Source organism: Pan troglodytes, chromosome 2, assembly GCF_028858775.2.
Source record: "Pan troglodytes isolate AG18354 chromosome 2, NHGRI_mPanTro3-v2.0_pri, whole genome shotgun sequence".
Taxonomy (NCBI): domain Eukaryota; kingdom Metazoa; phylum Chordata; class Mammalia; order Primates; family Hominidae; genus Pan; species Pan troglodytes.
In genome coordinates, this window is record NC_086015.1 from 182,740,074 (window position 1) to 182,765,936 (window position 25,863).

The window sequence follows — 25,863 nt, forward strand, 5'->3', positions numbered from 1 at the left end:
GCCCCCTCCAGCTCCGCAACCCAACTCCTTCTGTCCTGCTGTCGCTTTCCTCTTTCCCGCCCCCATGGCTGCCTTCGATTGGCTAAACCTGCTGGGCCGCGGCGGGGATGCGGCGCAGCCGCATTCTGATTGGCTAGACTTAGGCCTGGACCCTAGTGATTGGCTGATGAGAGGAGCCAGCAAGTGTGGCTGAGCTCCGGGGTGTGTGGACGCCGCTTTGTTGCCTGAGGGGGGTGGCGGTGGAAGTTAAGGGAGTCAGGGGCTATCGCTCCTCGAGACTTGCAGTCGCGGCCACTGCAGTCATTCGCCAGTTAGCCCTTAGGGTAGGAGTCGCGCCGGCAGCAGCCATGAGCGGCGGCGTGTACGGGGGAGGTGAGTGAGTGCGGCCGGACGAGAGAGCGCGCCTTTTCGGCGTGTGGGGTTTGTAACCGCCGCTCCCAGCCCTCCCCTCCCCGGCGTTCCCTTCCGGTCTCCCCCTCTCGGGACCCCGGCCTCCCCGCCCCGTCCCCGCCCCACGCTCTGCCCGCCCCCGGAGCCCACCCGGCTCGCCGTGCTCCTCGGGCGCCCTGAAGTGGCGGCTCTCTGTGGCCTCTTCCTGCCTCTGTCCCCGGAGGAGCAGGGTTTTGGGGTGCGCGCTCGGTTCTCTAGGGAGCCTCGGGGCTGGGCGGGAGGCTCAGTCTAGCCGGCCGCCGGGCCCCGGCTTGGGTGACCGCCCCAGGGTCGCATCTCCCCGAGTGCCTCCTGGACTCAGCTGTGTCGGGACGCGTGTGCGCGCGCCTAAACTTGGAAGGTCCCGGCGGTTTGCAAGCGTGGACGGAGGGTTCCCAGAGTGTCCCATAGGTGGCAAAGCGAGCCTCAAGCCGTAGAACTGACTAGGGAAGCGGCGGCCACTTAGGGTACTGCCTCCTCCCCGTCTGCGCCCCATGCGCGAGCTGCCTCACCTTTCAGTAACTCCTGCCGGTTTGTTGGCTGCGGAGTCTCCAGAGTGACTCGTGGGCGGGTCTGTTTGAGATCAATTCAGGAGCACGTGTAATTTAAGGATGCCCAGAAAGTTTGCTGGGGGTCCTAGGCGTGTTATTTTTTCACTTTCTTTGATTAGACTGTGGTGTGGTAGAAACATTACCAGGTGCCGGGGGTTACAGACCTGGGTTGAAATATCCACCTCACTCTTTATTAAGCGCTTTGGTCTTGGGCAGTTTATGTAACTTTCCAACTTCAGGCCTCATTTATGGAATAATTCCTAGCCGATGGGGGTGGGCATGAAGGTTAAATGAAATAATGCTGCATTTGCCACTTAAAGTCTGGCCCATGGACCAGCAGTGTCAGCATCACCTGCAAGCCTGTTAGAAATGCAGGATCTCACGCGTCATTCAAAATCTACTGATTTAGAGCCTCCATTTTTGCAAGATCTGCAGGTTAATTGAAACACTGATACATATAATTCATGTGTTGGGTTGTGTTTGATGAGTTAGAGACCCAGAACACAAATCCAGACTATTGCTATTGTTACTATGTCTAATAGTGATGCTGTTTCTATAAAGGATGTCATTTTACAGGTAGGAAACAACAAAAATAAGATTTTTCCTTCATGTCCCCCAAGAAAATCACATCACCCCTAAACTTGGAAGGAGAAAAACATTAAAGTCCTCAAAAAAAAAAAAAGCCTTTTTAGTAGAGTAGAGGTTCGATTCTTGAGGATTTTTATAGACTAGAAATTGCATCCTAGGTTTTAAACATCCAGAACTCTGTGGTTCTATTAAGCCTCCTGCCTCCCATGGCCACTCTCCTACTTTGGGTTCATGGGGCTTGATTTTTAATGAAGCAGGGTACAGGAATTAGATGTATCTCCCATCCTGGAAAAGGAACAGATGTAAAATTCTGAGAATTTAGAGTCTTAAATTAAAATTCCACCATATCCAGTTTACTAAACTAATTAGGACAGGAAAATGAGCTGATATGTTGGATTTTTTCTATTTCACAAAAATGTTTTTTGAGTACTTGCTATGTGGCAGGTATAGGCTCTTGTCATCAAGAAGCTCAGTCTTGTAGATGAGTCTGTTAGGTAAATAGACACCGTATTTCACTGATTCTTCGTTGTACATTTTTCCCCACATTTAAACAGCTGAAGTTGGAATATGTCTTTTTTTTTTTTTTTAATAGAGATGGGTCTTGAACTCCTGAGCTCAGGTGGTCCTCCCACCTCAGCCTCCCAAAGTGCTAGGATTACAGGTTTGAGCCACTGCCCCCAGTCAGAATATGTCTTAACAGTGCTGGCGTGGCAGAGTTTAATTGCCATATTATTTTGTTAGTGATGCAGGAAATAGTGGTGCATCATGTAGTTGATAGCATCTTATATTGATCAGAAATGGTAACTGTAATTCAATGAGAGATGTTCATTGATAACAATATGCAGAAGGGGCCAGGTGCGGTGTAATCCCAACACCTTGGGAGGCCGAGGCGGGCGGATCACTTGAGGCCAGGAGTTCAAGACCAGCTTGGCCAACATGACAAAACCCTGTCTCTACTAAAAATACAAAACTTAGCCAGGCGTGGTGGCGCATGCCTGGAGTCCCAGCTGCTGGGGAGGCTGAGGCACAAGAATCGCTCGAACCTGGAACTGCACTCCAGCCTGGGTGACAGAGCGAGACTCTATCCTAAAAAAAACAAAAACAAACATATATATATATGTGTGTTATATATGTTATATATATTACATATGTTATGTTGTATATATTATATATTTTATATGTTATATATGTCTCATATATATACATATATAGAGAGAGAGTGCAAAGGTAGCTCAGAGAATAAAGTTATTGATTCTGTGTGGTGGAGTCAAGGGACTTTACAATAGAGGTAATGGGGATGATGGAGGAGGAGTGGAAAGGGACAGCATATGCAAAGGTTAGCTGAGTGAGAGTATGTGGTGTGTTCAGGAGATGACATATTACCCAGTAAGTTAGTGTATGAGGCAGGAAGTGAGACTGCTACCAGATTTTGCTACACCTTGAATTTCAACTGGCTAGAGTGATTTAAATTTTATCAAATACAGTGATGAGAAACCACGGAATGATTCACCCCCTAATTTTTTTTGAAGGATTTATGTACCAAAATAATGACAGTTACAGTATTGAAAGATCACAGTGCAGCAGTTGGAAGGGTGGATTTAAGAGGCAAAGAGGTGGAGGCACAATATCTGTAGGGAATTGTAGTTTCCCGGTTGAGATAAGAGCTTGATTGAAGGCAGTGGCAATGGTATTAAAAAGGAGGGGATTTGAGAAATACTTAGCAGAAATATTTGGCAGAACTTGAAAGATGGAGGTGTTCACAAAAACTCTCAGGTTTTTGCCAGTGCAGACTGGTGGTCAGCAATGTGTTAGGCAATACTGAGATCAGCAGTGCTTCAGATGTGTTGAATTTGAGATACCCATGAGACATCAGATGCAATTATGTTGATGTACAGTGAAAAGTTCAGGATATGGATGTAGACACTGGTTAGAGCTTGAGAGAGAGAGAGATCTGAGATTGGAATTATCAGTATTTAGGTAGAAGTTGAAGCTATAGGAGTAGAATATATTACCCAGGAAAGGGTAAATTAGGGAAGGAGCTCCTAACATAGGGTTTGTGGCCTTCCCAAAGTTTCCATGGTAGAACTATATTTTATTATAATTGGCTTCTTTTATAAACATTTAAAAACATTCTAAGAAGGGATTCATAGTTTCCTAAACTGTATTAGTTTGTAGGGCTGCCATAATAAAGTACCACAGTCTGTGTGGCTTAAACAACAGAAATTAGTTTTCTCACAATTCTAGAGGATAGAGGTAGATCTAAGTGTCAGCAGAGTTGGTTTCTTCTGAGGTCTGTCTCTGTGTGTAGATGGCCATCTCCTCCTCTGTCTTCACATGGCCCTCCCTCTGTACAAGTCCAAGTCTGAATTTTCTGTCTTTGTTGTTGTTGTTGTTGTTGTTGTTGTTTTTGAGACGGAGACTTGCTCTGTCACCCAGGCTGGAGTGCAGTAGCACGATCTTAGCTCATTGCAGCCTCCGCCTGCCGGGTTCAAGCAATTCTCCTGCCTCGGCCTCCAGAGTAGCTAGGACTACAGGTGCGTACCACCACGCCCGGCTAATTTTTCGTATTTTGGGTAGAGTTGGGGTTTCACCATGTTGGCCAGGATGGTCTTGATCTCCTGACCTCATGATCCACCCGCCTCTGCCTCCCAAAGTGTTGGGCTTACAGGTGTGAGCCACTGCGCCCTGCCTGAATTTTCTCTTAAAAACATCACTGATACTGGATTAGGACCCAATCTAATGATTTCATTTTAACTTAATTACTTCTTCAAAGATTCTGGTTTCACCGGGCATGGTAGCTCACGTCTATAATCCTAGCACTTTGGGAGGCCAAGGCGAGTGGATCACCTGAGGTGTGGAGTTTGAGACCAGCCTGGCCAACATGGGGAAACCCCATGTCTACTAAAAATATAAAACCTAGCCGGGCTTGGTGGCCAGCAGATGTAATCCCAGCTACTCAGGAGGCTGAGGCAGAAGAATCACTTGAACCCTGGAGGTGGAGGTTGCAATGAGCTGAGACTGTGCCATTGCACCCCAGCCTGGGCGACAAGAGTGAAACTCTGTCTTAAAACATAAAAATAAAGAAAGAAAGAAAGAATAAAGACTCTGGTTTCAAGTACAGTCACATTCTGAGGTACTAGGGGTTAGGATTTTGACATATGAATTTTAGGGGGGCACAATTCAGTCCACAACACTGTCATAAGGGTCCATAACACAGAACAGGTTAAGGGCTCCTGGTGCAGGGCAAAAGATAAATCCTTGAGGAACAGAAGTTGAAATTTTTGGTTAACTATACAATTAATTCATTTAATTAGGATATCTCTTTACCCAGCATTCTGGTTAATAAAAGTATTAAATTTTACCAACTCATATTCATTGCTATACTTACGATTTGTACTCAAGTTTAGGTGCTGTGGTGAAAACAAATACAGTGTTCTCCTTTTAAGGACCCCCTAGTTTCTGACAAAATAATTTGGACCAGAGAATTTCACAGGGAAGGGTTAATTATCTTGAGAAATGTAACAAATACGTAAACTTTCTTTTATATTAGAAATTAAAATATGTCTCTGTTTTATTTGAATAAAAATGAGAGGCTGGGCGCGGTGGCTAACACCTATAATCCCAGCACTTTGAGAGGCCAAGGCGGGTGGATCACGAGGTCAGGAGTTTGAGACCAGCCTGGCCAATATGGTGAAACCCCATCTCTACTAAAAATACAAAAATTAGCTGGGCATGGTGGTGCGCGTCTGTAGTCCCAGCTGCTCAGGAGGCTGAGGCAGGAAAATCTGTTGAACCTGGGAGGTAGAGGTTGCAGTGAGCCGAGATCACGCCACTGCACTCCAGCCTGGGCAGCAATACAGCAAGACTCCATGTCAAAAAAAAAAAAAAAAAAAAAAGAGATCATTCTGCAAAGCTACTGTCTCTTAACTGATACTTGCAAAGTAATGGGTTTGATTTTTAAAATTTTAAGTTTTTGAAATATTTTAAACATATTAAAAATATGTAAGTTTGTATGTGATATTACTGTAATCACCTGTAAGTTTGTATGTAATACAATACTGCATTCACCAGTGAGATTAAATAGATGTCATATTTTGCCATATTAATACCTCAGATATTTTAAGAATAAAAATGTTATTGATACAGATTTCCTCTCTCTCCCTTCTTCAGTTCATGTAACCACTGAACTGAAGTTGGTATGTAACATTCCCAGACCCCATGCATATTTTCTTTTTTTTTTTTGAGACGTGTGTGTGTGTGTGTGTATGTATATATGTGTATATATGTATGTGTATACATATGGTTTTTTGATAACTAGCTTTTAAAACTAAGCATTCTTTTAGATTTATTGATGCTGACATATGTAGATCTAAAGTGTTCATTTGAACTGCTGTACAGGATTCCATTGTGTGAATATACTATTGCTTATCTATTTCCCTGCTGAGAGACCATTAGATTATTTCTGCCTTTTCCTATGGCAAGCAGTGTGTCAATTATAATAGCAGCTTACACTTAGCGTGTGTATTTTCTAAGACTTCATATACATGAAAGCACTTAACATGTTTAATCATTAGAGTATCCTGTGAGATAAGAGCTATTATGTACATTTTACATATTAGGAAACTGAAGCAGAGAGGTTAATAAATTGCTCAGTTCTTGTAGCTGTTGAACATTCTTTTGCATGTCTCCTTGCAACCTGTATGAGAGAGTGTCTCCAGAATAAGTAAGTGTAATTCTATGTATGCACAATTTCAACTTTAATAGATATGACTAAATTGCCCATAGTGGTTGTCCCACTTTGGACGATAAATTATAGAATCACCCTAGTTGATGGTGGAGGGAGGTTACTGGTATATTTATTAGCCTGGTTCATTCACCTCAGGGTAATCCATGGCTAACTGCATCCCCTCTACTAAAAGTCACAGCTCCTATCAGGTAGCCCTCCCCATACAACTTTCTCTCCAGATTTGGTAACAGTTATTTCTTCTTGTTTCTTCAGTTTGAAGAGTGGCAATGGATCCATTATTATTAGTTATCATTATAGTACTGGGGTACTGTACTGTCCCTTCTGGTTGTCCTGTATTTCACCTATATCTTTGCAAATAATTCCCTTTAATAAGTAAACAGAAATTACCCAGTTTTAGTGTACCATTTCTTAACTGATTGAACCTCTACTTAAATACGGTGTATGACTTGTTGTATTTTAATTAAATGATTCTTTAAGGTGTATTTGAAACTAGGTTCAAGTGAGTAATAATATGAATATAATTGGGCTGAGTGCAGTGGCTCATGCCTGCAGCACTTTGGGATGCTGAGGCAGAGGATTGCTTGAGCCCTGGAGTTTGAGTCCAGCCTGGGCAACATAGTGAGACCTTATGTCTACAAAAATTTTAAAAATTCATTGTAGTCCCAGCTATTTGGAAGACTGAGGCGGGAGGATTGCTTGAGCCTAGGAGGTTGAGGCTGCAGTGAGCTGTGATTTTCATATGATACTTTTGCAAGCTGTTAATGCTAATTATCTTTAATCTTTTCAGATGAAGTTGGAGCCCTTGTTTTTGACATTGGATCCTATACTGTGAGAGCTGGTTATGCTGGTGAGGACTGCCCCAAGGTAAGTGTAATGTTAGAGTTAATTGGATATGTAAAGCCATTCATGTAAATTAAATTTATGCAGAAATTCTGATTCAAAACAAAATATAATAAAATACATTAATTGGGGAAAAAAATGCCTTCTTGATGAAAGGTGAAACTTGTATGTCATGTTTCTGACTCTTACAGGTGGATTTTCCTACAGCTATTGGTATGGTGGTAGAAAGAGATGACGGAAGCACATTAATGGAAATAGATGGCGATAAAGGCAAACAAGGCGGTCCCACCTACTACATAGATACTAATGCTCTGCGTGTTCCGAGGGAGAATATGGAGGCCATTTCACCTCTAAAAAATGGGATGGGTATGATGTTTTCCCCATGGAATTGATTATGGAGTGTACATGTTATATTTTAGATATAAAGTAGTAGCTTCCTATAAGTTGAACATCAACCATGGTTTTTTGTTTTGTTTTGTTTTTTATTCCACAAACTGATTTCCAGACACTGAGAATACAAAGATGCATAAGAAATGTTCCTTTTCATTAAAAGCTTACAGTTAGTTAGGGGAAATAGATGTATATATACAAATAATGGTACACTGTGGGATAAGTGGTACAATATAGGTATGTGCAATGAGCAGTGGGATTAGAGAGGAGAGGTATTTGACTCTAGCGTTGGGAGTCAGTGATGGTTTTCACAAAGGAGGTAACATGATGAATCTTGATCAATGAATAAGAATTAGCTTGGCTGACAAAGCTGGGTAAAGCAAAGGGACCAGCATGTGTGAAGGGATGGAATTGTGAAAGAAACTTATGTGCTTGAAAATGTAATACAATTAAGTATGGTTGCAGCATTGGGCTTATTAGGGTCAGTAGCAGGAAAGGTAGGCAGAGAGCAGTAGCAGGAAAAGTAGGCAGGGAGCAGTCATAAAAGGGCTTGTAAACCATCCCAGGGTTGTATTAAGCTAGTGACTGAAGGATAACCCCAAAGGAATTTAAACAGATGTGATGGTCAGAGTCCAGATGAGAAATGAAAAAGGTTTAAACTGTTATATAATGCTGGTAGAGATTCTGAAGGGACTTTCAGGGTAACCAGGAGACAAATGGTACTAAATGATCGAGGGAGTGGAAGCAAGAGAGAAGTTGAGAAAGTTTCCTAGATTTTTGGTTGGGGTAACTCTGAACAGAGAGTACCATGCATTGAGATAGGAATATAAAGGGAAGGAGCAAGTTTTATGGTTTTAAAAGGCATGGTTGGCCATGCGTGGTGGCTCGCGCCTATATAATCCCAGCACTTTGGGAGGCTGAGACTGCGGGTGGATTGCTTGAGTCTAGGAGTTTGAGACCAGCCTGGGCAACATGGCGAAACCCCATCTCTACTAAAAATACAAAAATTTGACAGGTGTGGTGATGCGTACCACCTGTAATCCCAGCTACTTGGGAGGCTGAGGCACGAGAATCACTTGAACCCAGGATGCAGAGGTTGCAGCTGAGATCCCATGACTGCACACCAACCTGGGTGACAGAGTGAGACTCTGTCTCAAAAAAAAAAAAAAAAAAAAAAGCTTATCAGGGATAGCCAAAATCACTCTCAGGTTCAATTATTCACCAGCAAGACTCACTCACAGGACTCAGCATATGGTTGTATTCACAGCTAAGATTTATTGTACTGAAGATTCAGATACAAAACAAAATCGACAAAGGGAAAAGGGACAGGGGATGATGAAGTCCAGATACAGGCTTTGGAGAGTCTTCTCACAGTGGAGTCACACAGGATGTGCTTAATCCCTCCAGCAACAAGTTATGATCTGTGTTACCTTCCAGGAGAACTCTGAGGCTCAGTACCCAAGGATTTTACAGAGGGCTGGTTATGTAGGTACCATCTACCTGGCATGTAACAAAATTTTAGATTCTCAGAAGGAAAGCAAGTGTTCAGAACAAACCACATTGTATAAACAGTGTAGGTGTAGCGAGCTACCCTTACCATTTAGGGACAAGTTTTATATGAACATAGGGAACTGTTTGCCAGTCATGTTTCCAGACACCAGCTAAGAGTCAGCCTTACAAGCAGGCCTTTCTCAGGCTTGCAGTGTTAACTCTTTCATGTGTAGTAAGTAAATGGGTTCACTGAGTTCAAAGTACTTAGAACATCCAGGTGATAATTCAGTAAACAGGGGAATAAAAGGTTATAAGAAAGATTTTAAGACATGGAGTTGCATTTTATTACTCTGAAAAAAATTGGAACATGAGAAGAGGATTGAAGATGGAGTTCTAGCAAAAACTTGTTGTATATTTTAACCAATAGAGAATAAAAGGTACCCTTGAAGGAGAAAGAAAGGGAACAATTAGGGATGTAGGAAAAAAAGCAGGGGAAGAACAAGAAAAGAAAAAGTTTCTGGAAGCATAAAATTCCAGTTATTCTCGGTGTTTTCTGCTGTGACATTGAAAGCTTTACACTAAGAGAGAAGTTAAAAAAATCCAGGTGGGCCTGTGGAAATATATAATTAATGACATTTTTTCTTTGGGCTGTGACAGAAAAGTTTGTAAACTCTTGTGTAGGCAATACTGTCATAATTTAGAGAAGTCAGATGAGATTAAAAATGTTAAGTATCCATGAATTTGCCTAGTAGAAGGTCATTAGTGGCTGGGGGCGGTGGCTCACGCCTGTAATCCCAGCACTCTGGAGGCTGAGGTGGGTGGATCACCTGAGGTCAGGAGTTCGAGACCAGCCTGGCCAACATGGTGAAACCCTGTCTCTACTAAAAATGCAAAAATTAGTTGGGTATGGTGGCGGGCACCTGTAATCCCAGCTACTCGGGAGCCTGAGGGAGGAGAATTGCTTGACCCCAGGAGGCGGAGGTTGCAGTGAGCTGAGATTGCGCCATTGCACTCCAGTCTGGGGAACAGAACGAGACTCCATCTCAAAAAAAAGAAAAAAGAAGGTCATTAGTGACTTATGTCAGTAGTTTTAATGGAATGTTTAGGTGGAAGCCAAATTGAAGACAGATGCTCTTCTTTGAATTTTTAACATGTCTTTTAGTCTTTTTCCAAATAGATTGTAAGTTTTTTTGAGTGTCGGGTCTAGACCGTACAATTCTTTCTTTCTTTTTTTTTTTTTTTATAAATCCAGCAGTAGTATCATCAGAAGGCCATACAACTCTTCTGTACTTCCTATTATCATTCTGATCACATTCTGGGCCTCTAATAAGTATTTATTGAATTGAATAACATTTACTTCATATTTTAGGTCTGTTAGATTAATTACATTTGGGACAGGTCTGGGGGCTGGAGGGACCAAAAAGAAGTTCTGTATATCTAGAAGGCAAAGGTAATCTCTATATAAAGTAGTGTGGTATGAAGTTGATCTGTAAAATCAGTAGGTTCTGTATACTAAAGTATTAATTGTTAAGTCATAGAAACAATTTCTCAAAAGATGCTATATTCATCTTCAACTATGCATTGTTTCCAAGTTACTAATCTTATATTCTAGTTGAAGACTGGGATAGTTTCCAGGCTATTTTGGATCATACCTACAAAATGCATGTCAAATCAGAAGCCAGTCTCCATCCTGTTCTCATGTCAGAGGCACCGGTGAGATAAAGATTTTCTTTTTCATGTTTCTCTAGTTGTTTTTTTTTTTTCTTTTTTTTTCCTTTAGTTTTCTACTCATTTGATGAATATTTTTCTTTAAAGAGGCATAGAAATTCATATTTTGAATTTGAAAATTAGGGAAAAGGATTAATTTTTTAACACTATTGTAACTTTTATTTTACTATTCCAATAAATAAAATATCCAGAGAACAACAAAACACCCTAATGGATTCTTGTGGTTATTTATGTATTTCTAGGGATTTGTTTAACATTTTATTTCCTAGGACTGCTTCCCATTTTGAATTATGAATCATTTCTTGTGCCCCAAGGGCAGCGTATATCTACTTTTATTCAAGTTTCCAAGAGAGAATTGAGATGTTGAACAAGGGCTGGAAATTTCTGGACCAAAGACTCTTGTGAAATACATTTGGTACATAGACAAAAAGGTCCCAGAAAGCAAGCATAATGGTCATAAATTATCAGTATCTTATTATTACTAACTTACAGTATTCTTTTATGAATACCAACTATAAGTGGGAGAATTTGGTGGTCTAAAATTCATACTTAGGATTTGGATTACCATATTTACTCTTTAGATTTAATAATATGTTTATAAGAATCCTGATTTCCTCATATGTGGAAAAGTCAGGAGCAATTTTATTATTAAAGAATTTTAATTCTTCTCTGATAGATTTATTAAATTTAATCTACATCTAAAGAAATAAATATTATAGAGGTTTTTTTATTTTTGTGAGATATTATGAAAGATGATTTCCCATGGTATTCTGTTCTTAATGTTTTATATGTTTGTTAATATAGTGCTAGATTTTATCTGGAGATAAATCAACTTTTTAATTCTTAATAACTTGCATTTCTTTTTCCCCTCTTCTCAAGTGGAATACTAGAGCAAAGAGAGAGAAACTGACAGAGTTAATGTTTGAACACTACAACATCCCTGCCTTCTTCCTTTGCAAAACTGCAGTTTTGACAGCGTATCCTTGAAAGAGTAATACCTTTCCTCTTGAAGTATGTACGATACTACTGAATATGATAACTCTGGGAGAAGACATACGCCAATTATTGCTTGTTCCGAAGTTGTTTTTTTCCCTTTTCTCTTGCTTTTTAGCTATTCATCTTTTAGTATTTCTTATTAGAACTGATGATACACCAGAAGGTATGAGGGAAATAAAATAACACTCAAATTCTGAGTGTTAAGACATTTTTGTTTTTGTTTTTAAGAAGGGGCATGTGGATAGAAGGCAATGTTTTAACCAGTTGGCTTAGGTGAATTGAAAGATTGCCATTTTAAAATCTCCCTCCCTTCCAATATCATAGAAAACTGGAAATTGGCTGTAAATTCATTCTCCTTCAAATTTAGTCAGTCATCAAATCCTGCCTGTTCTTCCCTGCTATTTGCTTCTCTCTGTCCCACTGCCACAGCATTAGGTGGAAGCTATTTCCAGGATTACTGAAGCACATCCTCTTGTCTGCCCATTCTTTACGCTGTTGCTCTAATAATCTTTGTATTTTTATTTATTTATTTATTTGGTAGAGATGGAGTTTCGCCATGTTGCCCAGGCTGCTCTCGAACTCCTGGACTCAAGCGATCTGCTTGCCTCAGTCTCCCAAAGTGCTGGGATTACAGGCATGAGCCACCGTGCCCAGCCTCTAATAATCTTTCTAAAGTGCTAGTCTGCTTTAAGCCAGAATCGTCTTCTACATTTCTTCCTTTATTTTACTTTCAGACCATGCTGAGGTACTTGCAGTTCTCTGACCTCGCTGTGTTCTCTTGCTTCTTGGTCTTCCCACATGCTCCTACTCTTGCCCCTATTCCCTTCCCCAGATTTTACTATTGAATATCTCAGGAATAGGTTTCTCTTTTACACCACCACCTTCCCTGGGACATCCTGAGCTTTTCTTTTTACAGCTTTATTCATCATCTACTTCACTAAACAGGATAACCTTCAGGGAAAAGGCAGTTTTGGTGCACCATTGTGTGTCTACTGTGTTAAAGGAATTTTAGTGCCAGGTGAGCAGCCTCCCTCCTTTCCTCCCTCCCTCCTTATTAAGCACCAGACTTAGTAGACACCTAATAGATGCTCAGTAAATATTTGATGAATGAGTGAATGTCCCTACTCCTAAACATCAGTTTAGTATATTCAGGTAGTATAGGCCATCTGCAGCACAGAACTGTGGAAAATGGGATCTGCCAATATTTACCAACTGTGGAATTCACCTGGAATAGTTTTCCCGCTCATTGAGTTGGAGGAGATAGGAACTGCCATATGGCTGCCAAACTGCTGAAACAGCTCTTTTTCAGTGCTATGTGAGAATGGTTATAGTCCCTAGCTCAATTATCACAACCTCCCACTGTTCTTACCAAGTTTCTGTATATTTTGTTAAATAAATGCATCTCAGTTTGTTGTAAGCTCTTTGATCAGTCTCCAGAGACTTTTAGTGATTGTGTTAATTTTGACCAGCTTAATAGTAGCTGTTTCTAGGATAAAGGTTTCCCTGAGTGCCTGATACCTCCATTCTGGAATTCCTGCCTCTTACTATTTGTTTTTAAGCCAGAAATATTATTTTATACCAATTTTTATCCCTAGATTCACTGTAATACATTTTTAACTATAAGGTACATGTTTAAGAAATAGTTTCTGAAACATTATAAGAGCCTGCCCTTTACAATAAACATTATTTTAGCGGCCTTGATACTTTCTTTTCCTTAATGTTTTAAACTAGATTTGCTAATGGTCGTTCTACTGGGCTGATTTTGGACAGTGGAGCCACTCATACCACTGCAATTCCAGTCCACGATGGCTATGTCCTTCAACAAGGTAAATGTATTTAACCAGGATACACTGAGATGATTTTAGATGCCATGAGGATGCACATAATGAAATAAAATGATGAGTAGCACTATTAAAGCGTATCAGTTTCTGAATAAGATTTTTTTTTAAGTATGTTAAAAATCTTTAGTCTATAATGTATATTTAAAACTGATGCATGGCTTTATTTATGTGTTGAAGGATAGTTCAGTTCATTCTACCTGAAAAAGTTATTCACATAAATACACCTACAGAGGAAATTCGTTCAAGGAAGTTTGGACTTACTGCCCTCTTAGCCTTGTTTCGTCTGTTTCATAGGCATTGTGAAATCCCCTCTTGCTGGAGACTTTATTACTATGCAGTGCAGAGAACTCTTCCAAGAAATGAATATTGAATTGGTTCCTCCATATATGATTGCATCAAAAGTAAGTAATTATTGAATTTTCTTTGTAGAACTTACTTCTAGCTCCCCGACCCCTATGAAGTGAACTCCATTAACCTAGCATCTCTTGGTACTCTCAGGAAGCTGTTCGTGAAGGATCTCCAGCAAACTGGAAAAGAAAAGAGAAGTTGCCTCAGGTTACGAGGTCTTGGCACAATTATATGTGTAATGTAAGTAACCCTCATTCTCTTTACAAAAATGTTACAGGCTTTTTGCATGAGTATTAAAAAAAGTTATATATAGGCTGTAAATCCCTGAGTAAAATATGGGCACTTTATATTTTCAAGCTCTTTATTTTTTTTATTACGAAATATATTTTGAAGATTAAATAGAACATGATCTCAGGGTCACACTCTATATTTTTAATGATATTTTACTAACAAAAGAGCTCTGCTGTGAGAGGCATGCTTTTCATACTTGCCAAACAAATCTCTCTACAAATTACTACATACTCACTTGGATTACTATGGTGAGACCTGGAAGGAATTTTGGTTTTATGCTATTCTGAACATTTTTGGCTGAGAAAATGGTTTTAGGTTTTGTAGAAGCCTACTAGTATGTCTCAGTTATGTTCTGTTTCCCAGCATCAGTCAGCAATATCAAAAATGTGTTTTTGTTCAGAACAAGGAACCCATGAGAGATTCTCTTTACTAAAAACCCATCTCTGAACATATGGCTTACTGATGGGGAAGAGGTTAGTAAAACAACCTGACGCCACAGATACGCCTTAATTTCTTTAAAAAAAAAAAACTGTTACTTTAGGTTCAGGGGTACATGTGCAGGTTTGTTAAATAGGTAAACTCGTGTCACGGAAGTTTGTTGTACAGATTATTGTCCCCCAGGTACTAAGCCTAGTACCCAATAGTTATTTTTTCTGCTCCATTCCCTCGTCCCTCAGGGAGGTCCAACTGTCTGTTGTTCCCTTCATTGTGTCCATGTTTTCTCATCATCTAGCTCTCACTTGTAAGTGAGAACGTGCTATATTTGGTTTTCTGTTCCTGCATTAGTTTGCTGAGGATAATGGCCTCCAGCTCCATCCCTGTTCCTTCAAAGGTCATGATCTCATTCTTTTTTTTTTTTTTTTCACTGCATAATATTCCGTGGTCTGTATGTACCACATTTTCTAATCCAGTCTTCCACCGATGGGCATTTAAGTTGATTCCATGTCTTTGCTATTGTGAATAGTGGTGCAGTGTACATACGCATACATGTGTCTTTATGATAAACTGATTTATATTCCTTTGGGTATATACCCAGTAATGAGATTGCCGGGTCAAGTGGTAGTTCTGGGCCAGGCATGGTGGCTCACGCCTGTAATTTGAGAGGCTGAGGTGGGTGGATCCCTTGAGCTCAGGAGTTAGAGACCAGCCTGGGAAACATGGCAAAACCCTGTGTCTACAAAAACAGAAAAATTAGCTAAGTGGGGCCGGGTGCGGTGGCTCACGCCTGTAATCCCAGCACTTGGGGAGGCCGAGGCGGGTGGATCACCTGAGGTCAGGAGTTGGAGACCAGCCTGGCCAACATGGTGAAGCCCTGTCTCTAAAAATATAAAAAAATTAGCTGGGTGTGGTGGTGGGTGCCTGTAATCCCAGCTACTTGGGAGGCTGAGGCAGGAGAATTGCTTGAACCCAGGAGATGGATGTTGCAGTGAGCCAACACGGTGCCACTGCGCTCCTGCCTGGGCGACAGAGTGAGATTCCATTTCAAAGAAAAAGAAAAAGAAAAATTAGCTAAGTGTGGGGGTGTGCACCTTTAGTCCCAGCTACTTGGGAGACTGAGGTGGGAGAATCACCTGAGCCCTGTGAGGTCGAGGCTGCAGTGAGCTGTGATTGTACCAGTGCCCTCTAGCCTGGGTAATGAGTGAGAACCCATCTCAAAAAAGAAAAAATAACAAATGGTAGTTCTGTTTTTAGCTCTTTGAGGAATTGCCACATGGCTTTCAACAATGGTTGAACTAATTTACATTCTCACCAAAAGTGAATAAACGTTCGCTTTTCTCTGCAGCCGTGTCAGCAGCATCTGTTATTTATTTAATTTTTTCAAGACAGAGTCTTGCTTTGTCGCCCAGGCTGGAGCGCAGTGGTGCAGTCTCGGCTCACTGCAACCTCCATCTCCTGGGTTCAAGCAATTCTCCTACCTCAGCCTCCTGAGTAGCTGGGACTACAGGTGTGTGCCACCACACCTGGCTAATTTTTGTATTCTTAGTTGGCCAGGCTGGTCTCGAACCCTTGACCTTGTGATCCACCCACCTCAGCCTCCCAAAGTGCTGGGATTACAGGCGTGAGCCACTGTGCCCGGCCCTATTTTTTCACTTTTTAATAATAAATAATAGCCATTCTGACTGGTGTGAGATGGTGTATCATTGTGGTTTTGATTTTCATTTATCTGATGGTCAGTGATACTGAGCTTTTTTTCATATGCTGTTGGCCGCATGTATGTTTTCTTTCGAAGTGTCTGTTAGTGTCCTTTGCCCACTTTTTAATGAGGCTTTTTGTTGTTGTTGTTCCTTATAGAAGCTGGGTATTAGACCTTTGTTAGATACATAGTTTGCAAATATTTTCTCCTATTTTGTAGGTTGTTTGCTTACTCTGTTGATAGAAATTAATGTGTATCCAGCAAAAGAAACTAAGAGTAAAATTATGAGTCATAATTTACTATGAGAGGGATCATATCTAACAGGTTTTAAAAAAATTATTTTATTTATATCATATACAGACACACACACACACACACACACACACACACACATATTTTAAAGACAGGGTTGGCTGGGCATGGTGGCTCATGCCTGTAATGCCAGCACTTTGGGAGGCCAAGGCAGTGGATCACTTGAGGCAAGGAGTTCAAGACTATCCTGGCCAACATGGTGAGACCCCATCTCTACTAAAAATACAAAAATTAGCCGGGTTTGGTGCTGAGCACCTGTAATCCCAGCTACTTGGGAGGCTGAGGCAGGAGAATTGCTTGAACACGGGAGATGGAGGTTGCATTGAGCCAAGATTGTGCCACTGCATTCCAGCCTGGACGACAAGAGCAAGACTCTGTCTCAAAAAATAAATAAATAAAGACAGGGTCTCTCTCTGTCACCCAGGCTGGAGTGCAGTGGTGCAGTTGTAGTTCACTGCAGCCTCAAACACCTGGGCTCCCCCTGCCTCAGCCTCCTCAGTAGGGAGGACTACAGGTGCACGCCACCATGCCCGGCTAATTTTTTATTTTTATAGAGACAGTGTCTCGCTATGTTGCCCAGGCTGGTCTTGAACTCCTGGCCTCAAGCGATCCTCCTGTCTCGGCCTCTTAAAGTGCTGAGATTACAGGTATGAGCCACTGCATCCAGCTCTATCTGACAGTTTTTGCACCTAAAGATAAAGATTTTGTCTGTGTGTACATGTAATATACGAGGAAAAATTAGGATGATTAGTCATTTTTCCTAGATATTAGACAGGATTTTTCTAGAGGTCGTGTTAGTTCACAACATTTTATTAAACTGTTTTATACTATGTACAGTCATTAAAAGTTGCATAAAATGTGATGTATATGCACATGTATATATGTAGGTAATGAAATCTTGCTTCTAATCTAGCTTATTTTTAAGGAGAAAGTGGTGTTCTGAAATTGGTTTTGTTATGCAGAACTGTGGTGCAGGGGTTCCTGCACCTGCAGTTATTTATCTCTCATTTCATAACTGTTGTAACTTAAATGTGTGTAATTAACTTCTAATGCAACTGATTAGAATTAGGTTTCTTGATACTCAGAATCCTTGTTAGGTACATTTATACTCTTGAAATGATTTACCCATCTAGAAACATGGTCCAATTTCATTCAGAAAAGTATTTAAAATATGTTATAAAAGTATAGATTACAAAGATAAATCTCAACCTTGTTTATTACTTTTTTCTTTTACTCACAGTGTGTTATCCAGGATTTTCAAGCTTCGGTACTTCAAGTGTCAGATTCAACTTATGATGAACAGTATGTTTTCTTATTAAAATGTATACTTTATAAATGAGGAAAGGATTTGTTTAAAAAATACTTAACTGAATAATGTTTAAAATATTCTCACTCCCATTTTTTTACAAGTTGATAATTCCCTAGTAGTTTATAATTTTGAAGAGAATTATTTTTTGTCTTTTGTGTAATACGGTTTAATATGTTTTCAGAGTGGCTGCACAGATGCCAACTGTTCATTATGAATTCCCCAATGGCTACAATTGTGATTTTGGTGCAGAGCGGCTAAAGATTCCAGAAGGATTATTTGACCCTTCCAATGTAAAGGTATAAAAGCTTATTTCATAATTAGCCTGGCTTTTCCTATATAGGTAAAGAGCTTTTGTGGCTAAAATGTTTTGGATATGCTTTACTGTATGAAGAGCTTCCATGTGACTACTTGTTTTCTTTTGTTGTAGGGGTTATCAGGAAACACAATGTTAGGAGTCAGTCATGTTGTCACCACAAGTGTTGGGATGTGTGATATTGATATCAGACCAGTAAGTGCCAGTCTCCTGTTACGGTTTAAAGGTATCTTTTAGGGGACTGAAATGCCCCCAAATCATTGTTAGGTTGACAGTGATCTAATGGTTGTCAGTGTCATTGACTTTGAAGTTCATTTTATAACAGTATATGTAAAAAGATGAAGTACTAGAAAAGGAAAAATGTGAAACTCTAGAGCTATGGTGTCCAGTTTTGTAGCTACCCACCACATGCGGCAATTTAAATTTAAAATAGATAAAAACATAAAACTCAATTCTTCAGTTGTAGTAGCCTCATTATAAATGTGGCTAGTGGCTGCTGCATCAGACAGCGCAGATATAGAACATTTGCATCATCACAGAAAGTTATTGTAGACAGTGCTGCGCTAGAGATTTCCTGAAATGTGGCAAACCAAAATATGTATTGTTGGTGATTTTCTTACAGATAGCACAACTTCTACTTTTATTTTTCAGGAAGGCGTGGTTTAAATTATATGAGTAACTTTTACATGAAGTTTATTTTAAATGATCTTCATATTTTTTGTGCTTTGTCAGGTTTTAAATACTAACTCCATATTATATACTTCACTCATTATCAGTGATAGGTTCTTGGAGACTGCAACTTTAACTGAAACGATGTACAGTAGGTCCTTGAAGGACATTGTTTCAGGAAAAAAATTGGTTTTGTTACATGACATTTTGCTGAAAGTCAGTTTCCAAGGTCATATTGATGACATTAAATGAGGACTTACTTTATCTTATTTAAACCCAATTCAGCTTATCACCCACATACTGCCTAGATTTTGAGTAAATTAATTTGCTTAAAGCATAGTGCTAATAACTACTATGTTACTCAAAAAAGGCTTTGAGTGGCTATGAAAATCATACTTTATTTTACCTTTATTTCACCTGGTAACCTAGTAGGCATGTGATGTTTCTAGGACAATAGTAGTATAAGTTTGGGATTTTTTTAGCGCAAATACAATTCCACCTTTCGGGGAAGGTAATTGAATTTAAGTATATTTATTGCAACAGTGATAACTGTTTTTAGTGAAGTTTCTCCTTTTAACTAATGAGATACTTTTGCATTCCATTTTCTACTTCAAAATTTAGATGATTTAGACATTTGAAGTATGTTTTAAAAATAGGAACTTACCCACTAAAACAGTTTGACATTTAACTTTCTGATGCATACATGCAAATTCAAAGTAAATACACTGCTTATAAGTAGTAATTTATTTTTATTTGGGAAGGGCTTAGCATATGTGTTTTGGAAAAGCTCCCATGTGCTTCTGATGCTTACCTCTGCAAAAGAGAAAAGTAGCAATAATTTTGGTGAGGAATATGTTCAGAGTTTATCATTGTCATAATCATAAAATAATTGTCTAATTTTGAATATCCTAACTTACAGATAAGCATTCTTTTTCAAAATATTTGTAATTTTAATTTTTGGCTGGTGGTTGCTATTAATATTTCCAGATGAGCATTCTAAGATAAAGTCATTATAAAATGTACTTCTAATTAAATATTGGCAGCTATCTGCCAAAAAAAAATTATGATTTTTAGAATGATTCCTTTAAGTTAGTGGTTCTTAAAACTTTGTACACATTAAAATAATCTTGGGAGTTAAAAACCATGCCTGCCAGGCACAGTGGCATGTAGTCCCAGCTACTTGGGAGCCTGAGGCAGGATTGTTTGAACCCAGGAGTTTGAGGCTGTGGTACACTATGCCTGTGCCTGTGAATAGCCACTGCATTCCAATGTAGGCAATATAACGAGACCCCGTCTCTAAAAGTAACCTTGCCTGGATCCCGTCCCCAGACATTTTTATTTAATTGCCCCTAGGAATTTGTGTTTTAAAAGCTCCTTAGATGAGCTGAATGTACAGCCAGGATGGAGAATTGATGGATTAAGCTATTAGTTCTATGTAACAGTAAAACATTTCCAAAAAACGAAAGGGAAATTGTAGTAGAGCACATGGTTATATTTGTAGTTGTATTTAAAACTTTTGGAAACATATGGAACTAATTGATTTTTCTTGTATTTTTATCCTAGGGTCTCTATGGCAGTGTAATAGTGGCAGGAGGAAACACACTAATACAGAGTTTTACTGACAGGTTGAATAGAGAGCTGTCTCAGAAAACTCCTCCAGTAAGTTCTGTTTGTTCTTTAATGGTATTCTTCAGTCATATATTTCCTCACTGATGGTGTAATTTTGTAGATAAGCGTCCATTTTTCAATAGATACATGATATTTTGTGTGTGCCTGGTATAGTATCACTAAAGTTAATATCCTTTAATAGTTTTCCTAGTTGACATCTATTAGTTTCTCTTAAATTATTTGAATCTCATTTATTAACTTAATATTTAAATATGTATAGTCTGCTAGGCACTAGTCCCTGCACACCAAGGGTTCAGTCTACTAGGATGGTTAGACATGCAGAAAATGATGACTGTAACATGCTCAACAATTCAGTATGTCATGAACGAGGTGCTGTCGGGAACACCAAGAAGCCACTACTTAACTCTCTAGGAGTATCAGAGGATAGCCTCCTGAAGAAGCTATAGTTTGAATGAATAGTTCAACTCATTGCTAATTTATGAAAGGATATCTAGATGGAGGGAATAAAACCATTTACAAAAATACTAAGAGAAGACAGTATGTTCCAGTAATTCAAAGTAGTTGGCTTCTAGTCTTTACGTAAGTGGGGAAAGCAATATGGCTAGAAAGACGGATTAGTTTCCTAGAGCTGCCATAACAAAGTACATGTTAGTGGCTTCAAACAACAGAAATTTGTTGTCTTATAGTTCTTGAGGCTAGAAGCCTCAAGGTGTCAGTGGAGCTATGCTGAATCTCTAGGGGAAAATACTTCCTTCTTCACAGGATAAAATCTAGCAGTGGACTGATGAGCTCATGTTTGTTTTAAAAAGATCAGTGGGTATATTATAATAACTTTTAAAAGAATAGAAAAACTCGGTTTGAGAAGGTAATTTATACAGTACTTCGGTAACAGAATGACAGTTATAATCTTTTAACTTTAAAATTTCTATCAGCTGGGCACAGTGGCTCACGCCTATAATCCCAGCAATTTGGGAGGCCGAGGCAGATGGATTATGAGGTCAGGGAGACCAGCCTGGCCAACATGGTGAAACCCCATCTCTGCTAAGAATACAAAAATTAGCTGGGCCTGGTGGCAGGCGCCTCTTAATTCCAGCTACTTGGGAGGCTGAGGCAGGAGAATTGCTTGAACCCGGGAGGTGGAGGTTGCAGTGAACTGAGATCGCACCACTGCACTCCAACAGAGCGAGACTCCATCTCAAAAAAAAAAAAAATAACAAAAATTAGCCGGACACGGTGGCACGTGCCTGTAATCCCAGCTACTTGGGAGGCTGAGACAGCAGAATCACTTGAACCCAGGAGGCGGAGGTTGCAGTGAGCCGAGATCATGCCACTGCATTCCAGTCTGGGTGACACAGCAAGACTCTGGCTCAGGAAAAAAAAACAACAACAAAACTTCAAGTGCTTTTTTTGTAAGGTGTTCTGCACTGAAGATTACATTTAAAAAACCTTATTAGTGGTTACATATGCCCTAACAATATCTATAAATCTGTATATTTAATAGTCTTTTAGCTTCCCATATAAAATAATGTTTTACGTGTGCCACATTTCTATTATTAAAAGTGATATCTAAATATATAGGCACACAGTTGACATCTGCCTTGTATTTTCTAAATTCTTGGAGATCTAGAGCATACCTGAATTATAATACTAATCATTAGATTGATTGATTGATTGATTGATTTGAGATTTATTTATTTATTTACTTGAGATGGAGTCTTGCTCTTGTCCCCTAGGCTGGAGTGCAGTGGCGTGATACCAGCTCACTGCAACCTCCGCCTCCTGGGTTCAAGTGATTCTCCTACCTCAGCTTCCCAAGTAGCTGGGATTACAGGCATGTTCCACCACACCCAGCTAATTTTTTATTTTTAGTAGAGATGAAGTTTCTCCATGCTGGTCAGGCTGATCTCAAACTCCCGACCTCAGGTGATCCACCCGCCTCGGCCTCCCAAAGTGCTGGGATTATAGGCGTGAGCCACTGCACCGGTCTATAATACTAATGATTAGATTTCATAGAAAGTCCCTGAATAATGAATACAGATAAGCATGGCCCAAGGTGTGGTCAAGGCCAGTTAGAAACTATCCTTGTCCTTTAGGAGGTGATAACAATCTCTGAAAGAACAGGAAAAAAATTCTATTTAATAGTTACCAATCTTTCTTACCTACAAAAACCCATGTTTACCCTATCCCCAGTACCTTCTACCCACCCATATCCCATACTCTACCCACCCTTGCTGTACACATACTTATTTCACTTTGAAAAGCCCCCAAAATATGTTTATTTATAGAATAATAGGAAGATGTCAACAACTTGAGAACTATCCCCAGAGGCAGATTCCTTGGTAAAAGAAAAAAACCTCTTGATATAGGAAGTGAGATAGGGGATAGTACTGTGCAATAAAATTGTGTTATCAAGAGAAAATGAGAGTCAGAACAGAAGCACTAATTTGGAAGGAAATAGTATGAATAAAAAACTAACCTGATATCTGATGGTTGTGTTTTTATTTAGAAGGGTTGGGGTGAACTAAGGAGGAATCTTAGGATAGCATGAAAGCCTAGAAAGGAAGCAGTTAGAAGGTTGGGGAGGACTACAGAAAGGGAGACGGATTGGGATGATAATTAGGTTGGTGTTGGATGAAATGAAATAATAAAGACTTAGCACAGCACCAGATTTATAGTGTTAGGTGTGGATTTGCTATTTTAGGATAGAAATTGTGAATGCATACTTCAGTATGCAGCTTTTTAAAGTTTGTATGTTTTCTCATCATATAATCGCATGTTAAAAGCCATAATCAAAGTACTTTTAAAAGTCTGTACATTAGTCTAACCTATGCTTGTTATCTTGGCTATTTCAAAATTACTGTATTTTAATCAGTGTTTGAACCACAGGGAGCCATTATGAAGTCTGTCAAAATTGAATTTCCTGGCTGGGTGCAGTGGCTCATGCATGTAATCCCAGCACTTTGGGAGGCTGAGATGGGCCGATTGCTTGAGTGCAAATGTGAAGACCAGCCTGGACAATATGGCGAGGAAGACCCTGTCTCTATTTAAAATAAAAAAAAAAAGAATTTTCTAAGTTGAGTCACAAGATTTGATTGTACTAATGCATATTCTTCTATTTCAGAGTATGCGGTTGAAATTGATTGCAAATAATACAACAGTGGAACGGAGGTTTAGCTCATGGATTGGCGGCTCCATTCTAGCCTCTTTGGTTAGTAGATGAGCAACTTTGCAAAAATATTCTTACTGAATTATACTAAATTTAGTAAAAATACAAAAAATAATTCCAGTGCTTCATTTGTCTTTGCATTTTATAACTGTCAAATGAGTGGAAGACCTAATGGAATAACCAGTTTTATGTGTTCTGATGTAACAAAATGCCTCTGCCTAATTAGTGGACATTTGTCAGCCTAATTTCAATGTCCCCTCTCAGAGGTGGAAATATGTTAATGTATGCATGCCTTTTCTAATAATACCCCCATTCGCACTGGTCAGGGCTTGTCTGGAGTGCATTTAAAATTAAAACATTGCTTCTCAAGTTCTGGTCATTCCCCAGTCTACAGTGAGATCTACAGTGAGGTCTAGGAAGTCAGGAATTGGTCTTGGAGCAAATGGTGAAGTCATGGTGTGGGGTGTAAGATGTTGCTTGGACTACCATCTGCCTTGAATAAGGACAAAAAGTCCTTGTACTTTTCTGCATCCTGGACTTAGAGCATTTCTCCCCTTATATACAGTTTATATACTTATATCTATACTGTATATATAGTTACGTATGTGTATATATATACTGTATATATACAGTTTATATACATATATGTATACTGTATATAAAGGGGGAGGATGCCCTTTACCTCAGAGCAACAAAAGTAAATGTCATTAAGTACTCAGTCAAGCCTTCTGACAGTTTCTGTTATTGCCTTAGGTTGGCATCAAGCCATCACACCTAAACCCTCAGTCTTCCTTGCCAGATATTTTCTAAATCCTGTACAATGTAACAGATACAGAAGGACTTAGTATTCTTTTTAACCATAAAGGCAAGGCTAAATAGTGTGTTTGGATGGTTCTGGAGGAGGGCAGAAATAATCGAGTACTATTTTGGGGGACGGGACTCTTAAATGAATTATTCAAAGTTTAGGAGTTACGAAAATAAGATATTAAAAGAAAAAAAACGCTGGTGCAGTGGCTCACACCTATAATTCCAGCACTTTGGGAGGCTGAGGCAGGAGGATCACAGGTGCCCAGGAGTATGAGACCAGCCTGGGCAACATAGTGTGAGACCCCATCTCTACAACAATTAAAATTAGGCAAGGTGGCATGCCCCTGGAGTCCCAGGCTGAGGTGGGAGCATCCCTTGAACCAAGGAGTTCGAGGTTGTTGTAAGCTACAATCACGCCACTGCACTCCAGCCTGGCTGACAAAGCAAGACCCTCTCTCAAAAAAAAAAATTTTAAAAAGCCATTTCTAGTAAGAAGTAAGGCATAATTATATAAATTTCTTTCCATTTTACAGGGTACCTTTCAACAGATGTGGATTTCCAAGCAAGAATATGAAGAAGGAGGGAAGCAGTGTGTAGAAAGAAAATGCCCTTGAGAAAGAGTTCCCAAGCTTCTACCTTCCTTTTGTCACCTTACGTTTCATAGCTTTAGTATACTCAGGAAAAGAATGACCATCTTTTGTAGAATGTTTATACATTTTTGCATATTTCAATTTCCACTTAAATTTTTTAAAGCTTTAACTGGCTCTATAAATTAAGTTTGTGCTTTCCTTGAAATGCACTTATTCTTATTACAAGCATTTTATAATTTTGTATAAATGTCTATTTTCTCTAAATATTTTGCTTTCAGTAAAATGCTTTCCAACTCTGTTTAGTGTATTAATTACCAGTGGATTGGTAGAATTGCTTTTTATTGACTAGTAAAAGTTACTGCCTATGCTTTTTACCTTAGGCTTACAGAATTAAATAAAAATTAGCCATTCCAGAAATATATTTTGGACTGTTGTGCACTGTGATTACTACTTTAAGGACTAAATGTATTTCTCATTATTTTGAATCAAAGTCCTCTGTTTATTAACAGCAATACCCACATCCTCTTCATATCCTATTAACAACAGAGGTAAAACTATTATTCAAATTCAAAAACTACGGTATTGCCTTTGCTGTGGCAGTTACCATCACCTTCACACTCTAAGGTAGCAGGTGACATTTAAAGCCTGCTTAAATGTCAGAATTTATAAAGTGGGAATCTCATCTGAACTTTAT

The 25,863-nt window shown here is 39.5% G+C and overlaps 1 protein-coding gene and 1 long non-coding RNA gene across 3 annotated transcripts; one reads left to right on the top strand and one right to left on the bottom strand.

Moving 5' to 3' along the window:
• The first annotated feature begins 135 nt into the window (after positions 1–135).
• On the top strand, positions 136–25,590 carry ACTL6A (actin like 6A). 2 transcript variants are annotated; one of them, XM_009446627.4, is made up of 14 exons: positions 136–372; positions 7,103–7,179; positions 7,347–7,521; positions 10,649–10,749; positions 11,644–11,741; positions 13,492–13,586; positions 13,896–14,002; positions 14,100–14,189; positions 17,927–17,988; positions 18,177–18,291; positions 18,423–18,503; positions 20,541–20,636; positions 23,728–23,814; positions 25,113–25,590. In XM_009446627.4, exons 1-14 carry the CDS (start codon positions 348–350, stop codon positions 25,191–25,193), a joined length of 1,290 nt encoding a protein of 429 aa, XP_009444902.1. In that variant the 5' UTR covers positions 136–347; the 3' UTR covers positions 25,194–25,590. The 2 variants fall into 2 exon arrangements, with proteins under 2 accessions (XP_009444902.1, NP_001258600.1); NM_001271671.1 differs by lacking the exon at positions 136–372 and adding an exon at positions 451–896.
• Positions 8,701–14,128, bottom strand: LOC134809504 (uncharacterized). The gene is made up of 2 exons (XR_010155387.1): positions 14,038–14,128; positions 8,701–9,045 (listed from the first exon to the last, which is right to left on the bottom strand). It is a non-coding gene; the product is annotated as an uncharacterized LOC134809504 (long non-coding RNA).
• Positions 25,591–25,863: the final 273 nt, after the last annotated feature.

Coding starts and splice junctions, on each gene's coding strand:
- ACTL6A (XM_009446627.4), top strand. CDS start 348: ATGAGCGGCGGCGTGTACGGGGGAG. Junction 373..7,102: donor CGGCGGCGTGTACGGGGGAG/GTGAGTGAGTGC, acceptor TAATCTTTTCAG/ATGAAGTTGGAGCCCTTGTT. Junction 18,292..18,422: donor TTGACCCTTCCAATGTAAAG/GTATAAAAGCTT, acceptor CTTTTGTTGTAG/GGGTTATCAGGAAACACAAT.